Source organism: Abramis brama (genome assembly GCF_963993115.1).
Source record: "Abramis brama genome assembly, chromosome: 20".
NCBI classification, from domain to species: Eukaryota; Metazoa; Chordata; class Actinopteri; order Cypriniformes; family Leuciscidae; genus Abramis; species Abramis brama.
Window position 1 is genome coordinate 16,193,397 of NC_139982.1, and position 12,500 is coordinate 16,205,896.

The following is a 12,500-nucleotide window of genomic DNA, read 5'->3' on the forward strand; positions in this document are numbered from 1 at the left end:
TGCCACGGAGGCGTCTGCTTTTCACTCAGGGTCACTGTGTGCAGGAAGGGGGTCTGCGTCGGGGGTCGGTGCGCAGAAACGGGAGGGGTGGGAGAGGGACCGATTAGGCGATTCCAATCTGGGCCAGCGTGCTTGTGGCTCCCTGGGGTCGTCTGAAAGAAATTGAGCGCTTAATTGAAAGGGCACACATGCAAGGTGAGAATGATGATCGGTGATGAGATGGGGCCCGCCGAGGGGAGGAGACGGAGGGAATCATCTGAACCCAATGAAAAAGTGAATGGAGAGAGAGATTGGTCCCCGCAGACGCCGCAGACAGAGGTCCTGCGCAGTCTCTACTGTTGCTTCAAACAATCACATTATAAAAGCACATATGTGCTGCTCTCCCGCTCTCTTTCTTTCTCGGCAGGGTGCTTTGCAATGATTCCGATATGATGAGAAAAGCAAAGACTGTCAATTTCATCAAACCTTCATACTGTAGAGTGAACACTGTGGACATATAAGGGTCACCTTGAGATGGTCTGGAGGGTTTTTTATTTGAATTCCCGAATCATGGTGTGAATATTCATGATGAATAATTACGTAGCCAAAATAAACTTAGATTTTTATGCATATGCTAGGGTATACGTATAGTATACGTGACTCAGCGCCATCGGTACTGTAGGCGCGCAGCCAGATTTGTTGCATACTGTAAGTACTACATTTGGTTTGAAACACTTTCCGACTGTTAAAAAGTACATTCTATATAGTATTATGTGTGTAGTATGAATGAAATTCAGGCGTACTACATTAGCCATGTTGTCACTGTCATGTGACCTACGGCGTCAGTTGTGTCGCTTCACTTCCATTCATTAATCCTCTCCCGTGCCCTCATTGGGATAGTAAAGTGTCCAGTTAATGCGCACTTCAGAATCTCGCCGGAAGTAGTAGGTCATCAGGGTGCTTTTCGCCTACTGTTTTATGAATACTGTGAATTCAGACATGCGACTCAGCTCACATATTGTTTTTCGCCTCCTATAGTATGGAATTATGCATATTCGGACGCAGGGATAATCTGTATGGGTCCTCAGAAGGCATTTTTGCTGTAATTACTTGGTTCACATGATGGTGTCACCGGCCTGGGCTTTTGTTTTGCAGCTGAAAAAAAAAAACCAAACTACTGGAGACTCAACAACAGACCCCTGTTGACAGGCACCTTTGTGAGGCGGCGAAAGCCCTATTCGGACGGGATGAACTTTACAAGGGTAGATGGAGTAATGTAATTTTACCACAGGACGTCTGTAATAGAAATGGCCAATTCGCACGGGATAAGAAATCTCAGTAAAACTAGCAGAAGTGGGAGGAGTAACTCTATTTGCGCATCGCCGTCACCCTTCTGTCGTCATGTGTGTATTACGTTGCTTCCTGATATCACGTGCGCAAACAAGATATTTATGTATATAAAACAGTTATGTCCGGTCTAATGATGTATTAATTAACTTCAGATTGGATAGTGTTGGTAATAGGCACTTACCTAACGCTAAAAGATGTTTCGTGCCTCTAACAAGTGCTTTCGATCTTCTTTCTGATCTGAATGGTATGTGGAAAACACTTGAGTTTTGCCACAGATTTGTCCCAGCGTCTAGAACGCAACTGAATGCTTTTTCAAGCATCTCTATACTTGAAAAACCACGGAAAACTGCTTTTAAACAAGAAATGATGACATATTTTCGTACATATTTACAGCGGGTCTATTCACACTAAGTCGCCGTAATCTTTACTGACATTGTCCATACTCCGTAATGATTACTGAGATGGCACATTCGGACGGGACTAAAATCACCAAGAAGCTCTGGTAATTATTACTTAACCCCACCTCTCCATGTTAAACTAGTCCCGTCCGAATAGGGCTAAAGAGATACTCGCAACTCTAGTTTAAACTAAAACAACAAATGCATTTTTATCGTGGAGGAGGTGCGTGGAGTTATGGAAATGAATATGTTGACAGGCAGGTAGGACATCCTATCAATGCATTCGGACCGAATGCAATGATTGGATGAATATTTTTTGGTCCTGAGATTTCCACAGAGGATATATGTACATGTTTTAATATTTAGACCATTTCTATTATTGATTGCTATCAGCATGTGAAGAGAGTTTCAACTAGTATAACAAAAAAGTAATGAAAAACATTGGCTACTCTATCTTTAAACTTTCCAGTGCGCACATGACGAGCACCGGTGTTCACTTACACTATATATAATTTGAAAGGCTATGCGTTCGGATGTATGCGTATTCTAAGCGTTCGCGTTAAAACTGAATTATACTTTCGTCCGAAGATGGAAAGTGGACTACACCTTATGCCAACAACTCAAAGTCTGGTTCTGAGTTTGAAAGTCTCTTTGAGGAAAGGCAACGCTTCTGGGAAACTTCTAGAAGGATCTACAGGTTTATTACTTACTTTAGTTTGATGTTCAGTGACTTCACTTGCATGAGGATCATTTTTGAAATCAGGTAGTGATGAACTGAAAAGGAAATATTTACAGCAACAAATAAAAGTAAATGGAAATTATAGGTTCAATCCAAAGCTAAAAGCTGTAATTAATAATTATAGTGGCCATCATGTGGTATTCTTTTACCTTTTTTTCGCTGAATGCACGTCAAAGGTTCGGTTGAGCCGAGAGTTTGACTTTTTCTGTGGTAGAGATTCTGTGCCGGTCTGAGTTTTAGGATTTTTGACGAGGTGAAGATACTCCTGGAGGATCTTTGAGAGGGCGTCATGTGATGGCAAATCATAGGAATCCCTTTCCATCTGAGGGGAAAAACAAATAACATGTTTAAAGAAAACTGCAATGTTTTATCTAATAATAACTTCCCTTCCCTCTTACAGAAACTTCTCTTCTCTGATGATATGTTTAGTGGCATGAGGGCGGGGCAACCTGTCACTCACATGAGATCGACCAATAGCAAACCACAACCATCCAATCAATACCCAATGGACAAAATCAAGTCCCGCCCTACATTAGTTCTTGTTCGAGAAGTTGTTTCACTCGGACATACGTCACAATAGGGAAGAAAAGACAAGCGCAACTTCTGTTTCATGCCGACTTTAATAACAGATCCGGACAAAATGCAGTAGAGGTCATTGTAACAATTTGTTTGTATAACACATTACATACCTGCCATGTAAAGGTAAATACAGAGAATGTAAAAATACGGCTTATTTTTAAGCCTAGACAACAAACATCAAGCTACTACAGTGTATGATATATCCCAGTACTTACAGAGCAGGTTACTGGCCTGTAATATTTCAGCATTTTAAAAAATATATAGTAATAAACTACATACGTATACAGTACTCATAAAATCCAAAACGTGGCCACTAAGAGAGTTTCATGAGAATGAAGGTCTTAAACTCATCGCCAAACACAGTTATGGTAGCCTTACAATACGCTTTTGCCTCAATGTAATGTAAATAGGACAGAAGTCCAACTACCACCAACCCATCTCGTTCAAACACACACACACTCCCCCTATGTAACCTCACTCTTTCTCTATTCACTCAAGGATCCTGTTTCTTTTCCACTCTACCATAAACCATCACACGCAAAGACCTGTTCTGAGATCAGCAGTAGAGGCCATCAGACCACCAGCATCTGTTAACAGGTTATTTACCTGTGCGCTCGCAGGTTCATTCTCCGAGTTCTGCATGAGGCTGAAAGGTTCTGAGATCTTGTCAGGAATATTAAGTAGGAGAGTGAATGGCTGGATGAAGAGACAGCTCTGACTCTGCTAGCAACCTGAGCTTGGGTTTCCACAACACAAACCCTGCCTGGCAACATTTATAGCAGCTAAACAGAAAGCACAACATTCATGCAAATCAAGATCACAGATACAATGAGAGAAAACAATAGTTTAATATAAATGTACAATATGAAATATACATTTTAAAATGATAAATATAAATAAAAAAAACGCTTTAAAATGCAGAAGTTTACCTTAAGTTTAATACATATAATAAATTCAGTTTTTTATTTTTTTATTTATATATATATGCTTAAGGTTGGTTCCACCCTGGGCCAGTCTGGGCCCTTTGCTATATAGTTGGCAATGTAAATTTCTTCTCGTACCTCCACTGACTGATGACGGCACTCACATTGAGATCACATGACCTTACATTTTTTAATTCTCCACCATCTTGTTTCCTGAAAGGCCATGCTCCAATTACGCAGATACAGGTGTCAGTATAAAGTCAAAGACGGAAAGCACATAGAATATTGAAATGTCTGAACTCCACCATCTTGTTTCCTGAAAGGCCATGTTAAATCAATGGCGCTGTGGTCTGGACTGTGGCACACGGGTCTGAAGCAGGAGATTGATGAGCAGCGACTGCTGATGACTTATGCTCATGCTGTGAGGAGCTTGTTCCTTATTCTGTCAGCTCAGCATGACACCTGTACACTTCCAAATACAATGTGTTCCTCTCCCCGTGACAAAGGTTACCGCATATTAATATTCATTAAGTGCCACCATGAGTCATTGGACAATCATCTGATGACAAGGAACTCTGAATATAATGGTTTTGCTTTAAAGGACATGAATTAAAAAAGGATTTTCTGAAACCAGGCTGAAAAGCAGGTTAATCGGTATATGCTGTCAGAACCATGATGAAATGACACTATGCGATTAGCCAATCATGACATAGGTCATTTGCATATAGAGATTTTAAAGGTACTAAAAGGGTGTAAAATAGCCATGTGAAAATACTTAGTTTAACATTATAAATACAATAACATAGTAATAATTAAACATATTACAATTGTTATCTGTATTATCTGTTTATAGTACTACCTGTTTTAACTATTAACTGTTTTCAATTTAAATATTTTTTTAAATATTTTTTTTCCGTGATCAAAGCTGAATTTTCAGCATCAGTACTCCAGTCTTCAGTGTCACATGATCCTTCAGAAATCACTCGAATATGATGATTTGCTGCTCAAAAAACATTATTATTATTGTTCTTAATATTTATTTCAGGATTCTTTGATGAACAGAAAGTTCAAAAGAACAGCATTTATTTGAAATCTTTTGAAACATTATAAATTCCTTTTGACCAATTTAATGCATCCTTTAAATTCTGAATAATAGTATTAATTTCAAAAACAAAAATCTTAACATACTGAAATAAAAAATAAAATACTACACTGGCATTAATAATGGTGTTATCTTAAGGCTGTGTGAGAGTGTGTGTGTGTGTGTGTCAATCACGTCCAGATGAGTCTGTTTATCACATCACTCTCATGAGAGAAAAAGCAATACTGCGGCAAACAGCCATGCTGAGTCCAATAACAATATGCAATTAGTTTAGAACCAAGACAGCTTTCTTTTTTTGAATAAAAAAGTGGCAATAATTTGAGGCAATAATTGCTATTGTTTGGGTTTTTCATTTCTTCAAATTACTTCCATTTGAAAATAACAATGCAAATTAATCAAATTATTCGTCTCTCTAATTTTGCATTACTATGGCAACACCGCAGACTAAAACTAATCAAGAGTGCAGCAGAGAATGTTTCAACCATACGAACACTTGACCGCCAGTCAGACTAAAACAAAAAACAACTAACCAAAAGCCAAAGATGCTGCTTATTTTATTCTCATGGCGAAATGAAAGAGACTTTTCTTTTCAATTAATAAAATTAATTGCATGTCTTGAATATTTTCAATTTGTGGAAGTATTTTCCCAGACTTTCCTCTCAGGCTTAAAATATTAACCATAAGGAAGATCTAATAAGGTAAATATTACTCCTCCAAACCGACTACTTAAATTCCTAATGAATTATTCACTCTGTCCTTGCAGCTATGTGCTCTGAAAGAGACGACGAGAGCAGGAGAGAAAGCAAACTGCGTCCAACGTTTAGAAAACCTTCATTTCACATTCAGACCAGCAGAACGTTTGCCACCTCAGGCTGAGCCGAGAACTGATCCGTGTCCGTCAGACCGGGTGTGAGAGGAGAGAGAGACTGACAGACGGGGTAAGAGGGCTGTGACACTAGATTGGCCGGTGATTGCGGTGTGCCGTACGGTCTGTGCTTGTCTTTTCATCCCTGCATCTGTATTCAGCACACAACCTGCTAAACACAGCAAATGGGGCTTCAGAAGACTGACAGGACTGAGTCTGCCGACACACGGAGCTCAATTACCCTCAGAACGGGGCGACGTCTCCAGAGTCTTCTCCACTGAGATGCCTTTTTCGCTTCATTTGTCCTTTCCTGTATGCTTTTTGGTTCACCTTTTTTCTATTTTTAACACCCATCACATTATTTGACTTAATAATCGCAGACGTTTTAAAAACAGATATCTTTACACAATCAAAATACTTTTTTTTTAAGGAATATTGCAGTTTTTCTTATAAATGATTTATCTCTGCACATCATTATATGAGATCCACCAATAGCAAACCATCCATTCAATTCCCAATGGGCAAAATCAAGTCCCGCCCTAGATTTGTTCTAGTTCGAGAAGCGTTTCACTCGGATATACGTCACAATAGGGAAGAAAAAACATCAAAACTCCCATTTAATGCCAACTTTAGGCTAAAGTGTGTGAATTCTGTGGGACGAACAGCAACAAATCAAATTTGAAGAATAAGTAGTTCAGTCAGTGTTTTCTGTAGACTATAGTTCATTTTGAAACCCTCCTCCTTCCCCAGCTCCACCTGCCTAGATCTGCAATGGGATTTACTGTATGTACTGTATGTCAATTTATGCCGTAGCAGCATATTTTAACAGCATACATCGTGCCAGTTTATCTATTGACAGTATTGGCAGCAGCAGCGTAGCAGATCTAGTCCGAGACCAAATACATAACCATTGCCATATTCATTAGCATGCTAAAACTATTTTGAGAGTTGTCATGATTGAACTGAAGTTTCCAAACAAGTTTCCTTGTGTGTCATTGATTGGACAAGCATATACTGTAGTCTCACCCAAAACTCATGCCCATTGGTTGAGCCAGAACTTAATAGTCCTTTTTTTAGATTGTTTTTTAAATTATTATTATTTCAATTAAATTTGAACCCCCTGAAGTTTCTTGCATCAAAAAGTGTTGTAATTTAGTTTTTACTTGCTGAACATCAGAATTAAATCGGCTTTTAAAACCATACTGTACCTTTAAGAGTTTCATATGCAAATCAACTATTTTAAGATTGGTTAAGCTCTTCGCTTGTAAAATGAGTAACCCTTGAATGTTGAATATGCGAGTGTGGGCGTCATATATTAATGTGCTCATGGCTGATATGTCAATAACATGCCAATTTTTTAATGATTTCAAAAGAACAGGGAAAATCCTGTAGGGTAATAAATAATCAGGTTTCATTCACCCATTTATTTCATCGCTTTCAGTCTGGTCTCGAAGACCTTTTGATTTTAAAACGGCCTGCAATTTTCTCTCTCACACTTTCCCTGTCGACTCTCGCCCTCCTAGTGACAGGCGCCTGGACGTGTTAATGGAGGTACCGATGATGGTGTGTGTGTGCACATGACATAAAGAAGAGTGTTTGTGAAGAAAAATGAAAGGATAGATTTATACACCCGCTGTTTTTGAGTTTCTTAAAGGAAAAGTATCACAAAAATTCCAATCCGGCTTGTGCGCTACGTCCAAATCTTCTGGAGTCATATTATAGTTTTATGTGAGATATACAGACCAACATTTCACCATTCCACTTCATAAAACTTGCCACGCATACAGAGAACTAGCATTACGTTCAAGTCAACTACGAGGACATTATCCTGAACAAAAACACCTAAAATACACATTTATTTGCCAGCATAAATAAAAGTCCCATCAATATCCGTACGAGCACACTGAGATGAGACTCCGTGAAAAAGCAATCTGTTCCAAAGTGTCTCATTCATATTAATGTTCAATATAAAGAATCACACCCCCTGCCAGGCGATTCAGATGAGGGAATGAAACACAAGCCGAACACAAGCGTCTGTTTTTCTTTTCTGTGTGTGTGTGTGTGTGTGTGTGCAATCTGAAAGCCAGATGAATTTTTAATGCATCGGTCAGATCCACATCCTCTTCCTTTAACAGGAAGCAGAGATCAACTTCTTTAATTTATACTGCTTGTAATGTTAATCTCCTTGCTTATTTAGAAAATAAAAAATATATACACTGTTAGTTGTATACTATATACTGTATATAATTTTGTTATTATGTTTATTTTAATATATATTTTTATTCATTTATTTTTTGTATTCATTTTTAAAATCTCATTTATACATTATGTATTAAGATGATATGGATATAATTTATACAAAAAATAAATAAAAAATATATAATATATATTTGTATATTATTATATTATATTATATTATATTATATTATATTATATTATATTATATTATATTATATTATATTATATTATATTATATTTTATTCTATAGTGAATGTATGTACTTTATGAATATATTATGTTATTATTAAATACTACAGAATATAAAATAAATTTTAGTGTAGCAGTCCAAGACCTGTCACCAATAATTTCAAATCGCAGTGCTGATAATCTTATTTGTTTGGTGTAATCATGTTTATTGGATGTGATTGTGCACATATAAGCTTCAATGACTGATCATAATTCACATCTATTACTCTAAAACATCATTATCACGGCTTAAATCCGACTAAATTCCATTGTTTGCCTTTGGATATGACATACGGCACTACATGAATTAAATCAGTTGATTCCCAAGTGGGCTGGACTGGCTAGGCAAGATCTCAGTAATGCCTCGTCAGCAAAGTGAACATGTTTAGGAGTGTGTGTGTGTGTGTCAAGGACAGCAGCTTTTGTTGAAGGACACGTCGACTCCCCTTCAGCATTTCTGACTAAACTGGGTTAGAACAGGAAAACCAAATGTGAAATTTAGTGAGGGAAAACAGCTTGACATAACCAGAGAAGAGGAGACCCCAAACACTTTCAGAACATACATTTAATTGAAAAACCCACAGGGATGGGACTATAATACACACATTTGTACATTCAGTGCACTGACTACCCAGAATCCAATGCAAATCTCTCAAATCCCCAACAAGAGGCACTTTACCATGTTTAAAAGCATCTGTTGCAGTCTGCATTTCCCACAAGGCTCCATTGACCTTTAAACAGCGCAAAACATGCGGCACCTATAATGGCGTACACCAAATCTGACATTTACACACAGCTGACTGCTGAGAAAAAACCTAATGGTTTTCATGCCCAAAAGGCAGAAGGTTTCGACCAAAGAACGGCTTTGAAATGTGCTTTTTGAAGTAAACTTTTATTTGAAACTATTTTCATTAAATGTACACATCTAGATCGTTGAACCAAGCACAACTTTTTCAACCTCTAATTATTCACGGACACACTTGAATAAATCATTTAGGCATTTTTTGCAGAACACCTGGCTATTTGAGATGAGATATCTAGATTACAAACAGTGAGAAGAACACCTGGGGTGAATAGTCAGGAAGGAGGTGCCGGGGAGTCTGGGAGATTGATGGAAAGACTAAAAAGCATGATGTGATTAATGTTTGATACTTTGGCAGGTCTGCGGCCGGTTATCGGATTCAGATCAGTGCTCTCTCAAAGCCTGTGGCTGTATGATACACGTCTTTATTAGAAAATGCATTAGTGGGCATCTCCATTAAAGCAGCAGATATCCCATCATTCAATATAAATTTTGTTTGAAGATAACTGATGCCGGCATCAAATCAGATAACATAATCTCAGTGTACTATGCTTGAATGAATTCATGTATTAGTGCAATTGGTTTTTGAGATTTCATTTCCATTCATGTTAATGTGAATAGCATATGCATAGAATTTTTTAATTCATTATTATTTATAATACAAAGGTTGGTTGGTCCTGATTCGTTCAGAAACACTTTATTCGGGAACAAAACAAGTGAATGCCTTTATGAGTGAGCCATTGAATCGTTTACTCAAATGATTGGTTCATAAACACTGATTCATTCAGGAGCAATGCAAGTGACTGACTTTATGAGCGAGTTACTGAATCATTAACTCAACCGATTCATTCAAAACACTGATTCATTCAGAAACAAAGCTAATTACTGTCTTTATGAGCGAGTTACTGAATCATTAACTCAACCGATTCATTCAAAACACTGATTCATTCAGAAACAAAGCTAATTACTGTCTTTATAAGTGAATCAGTGAATCATTCACTCAAACCGATTTATTCAAAACACTGATTTATTCAGAAACAAAGCTAATTACTGTCTTTATGAGTGAATCAGTGAATCATTAACTCAACCGATTCATTCAAAACACTGATTCATTCAGAAACAAAGCTAATTACTGTCTTTATGAGTGAATCAGTGAATCATTCACTCAGCCGATTCATTCAAAACACTGATTCATTCAGAAACAAAGCTAATTATGTCTTTATGAGTGAATCAGTGAATCATTCACTCAAACTGATCTATTCAAAACACTGATTTATTCAGGAACAAAACAAGTGGCTGTCTTTATGAATGAGTCATTAAATCATTAATTCAACTGATTAAAAGGAATAATTAAGTGACCAGAGGTGGACAAAGTACACAACTTCCTTACTTGAGTGAAAGTACAGATACTACTGGTCAAATATTACTCCGTTACAAGTAAAAGTTGTAAAGACCGATTATTACTTAAGTAAAAGTACAGAAGTACTCGTTTTTAAAAGTACTTAAGTATCAAAAGTAAAAAGTAAATGTCAATGCATTGTTTTATTATTGTTGCATTGTTGAATGTAATACTTACAGTACCTTATGCCTCTGAATCTATGCCTGCCTACCCTCATATCAATATCACATTTATTTCTAGAACACAGTTCCAGTAGTGGGATTGAATATGAGATTGAATAAGTGCACTCAATAACGTCTACAATGGTTTCGGACACCCAAATGGCTGTTCCCTCAAATAGTGCCTTTGGCTTAGTTTTTTTGGCTTTGACGTCAACCCGACTTTCATTTCCAACCAAAATCCAACGTCTGTCCGATGTCGGGTTCTGGCATAAATCTGACGTCGGGTTCTGGTGTCAACCCGACTTTCATTTCCAAACCAAAATCATCCCCTGACTGACGTTACTACTTTCGACTCAAGGACCTTGACAGAAATGTAGTGGAGTAAAAAGTATGATATTTGTCTTTCAAATGTAGTGAAGTTAAAGTAAAAAGTTTCCAGAAAAGATAATACTCAAGTAAAGTACAGATACTCAAAAAGTGTACTTAAGTACAGTACTCAAGTAAATGTACTTTGTTACTGTCCACCTCTGTAAGTGACTATTTGAGAGATTCACTGAATCATTCACTCGATAAACACTGGACAAATACATTGGTTCATTCATGAATGAATGAAACAAGTGACTTTTTTAATTAGTGAGTCATGGAATCATTCACTCAACCAATTTGTTCAAAAACAAGATTAATTCAGTCATCTATTTCACACTTAAAACTGTAATATAGTTGTACTAGTATAGTTGTTCATGCTTTTTGGACATGTTTCAGAATCCGAAATGAATCTAGTCTTGCCCGCCTCTTCACAGTCACACTTAACAGAATTGGTTTAAAATGAATCACTGTGCAGGAGTTCATTACTCTGATTGCTTTTTCCTTTTACTGACTGTATACCATACGGCCCAACATGTTCGAATCAATGCTGCACTGTGCTGTAGTGCTTCCTCAGCCATTTACATACAGATTCACTTTTAACCTATACAGAGAAGGATGAATATATTCAATTGAGCGAGAGATTACAATCTAAACGCTGCCAACAACTCTATCTGAGGCTGCAGACATGGAGTACATGGACGGAAATTGAATTTTTGATGTGAGAGTGACAAATCGAACCCCTAGCATAAACGAATGGAACAAAATGCAGATTAAAAAAGGATCATTGTGGGAGGGAAGCGGATGACCTCTGACCCCGCTGTTATTCAGACCGTGTTCTACCCCCTGATTTATGTAATGACAGCTCAGTGTAAGGTCTCTTAAGATGGGGGAGATAGACAGGGCCATTAGTAAGCATTGAGCTCATATAGAGAAAACATAGTGTCAGAGAATGGAGGAATGGAGTATTCACAGAAGAATTCATAGGGATAGTTCCACCGAAAATTCCCTCACAAAAGAAGATATTTTGAAAAATGGTATATGTTTGGTGCCCCATTGACAACAACTGACTGATTGTATGAACAAAAACAGATTTTGAGATGTTTGTGAAGGAAGACTCTTATGCTCACCAAGGCAACATTTATGTTGAAAAGTTTTTATTTTTGCGGAAAATGTTGTACTATTTTTTTTTTTTTTAAGATTCTTTGATAGATAGAAAGTTCAAAAGAACAGTGTTTATTTCAAACAGAAATCTTTTGTAACATTATAAATGTCTTAACTGTCACTTTCGATCAATTTAATGCACCCTTGTTGAATCAAAGTATTAAATTCTTAAAAAAAAAAAAAATAAAAAAAAAATCTTACTGACCCTGA

The 12,500-nt window shown here is 37.2% G+C and overlaps 1 protein-coding gene across 2 annotated transcripts in view; it reads right to left on the reverse strand.

Moving 5' to 3' along the window:
• ccdc33 (coiled-coil domain containing 33) overlaps window positions 1–12,500 on the reverse strand; it is a 43,234-nt gene that overhangs the window by 8,817 nt on the left and 21,917 nt on the right. The window contains exons 1-3 of one of the 2 annotated variants that reach the window (XM_084095436.1): window positions 3,652–3,785; window positions 2,616–2,788; window positions 2,438–2,501 (exon numbers count right to left, since the gene is read on the reverse strand). In XM_084095436.1, the coding sequence (XP_083951562.1) occupies window positions 2,438–2,501; window positions 2,616–2,788; window positions 3,652–3,687 (273 nt within the window). In that variant the 5' untranslated portion in view covers window positions 3,688–3,785. Of the gene's footprint in view, window positions 1–2,437; window positions 2,502–2,615; window positions 2,789–3,651; window positions 3,786–12,500 lie in introns of those variants that run through there. The other variant, XM_084095437.1, reaches the window with a different exon arrangement.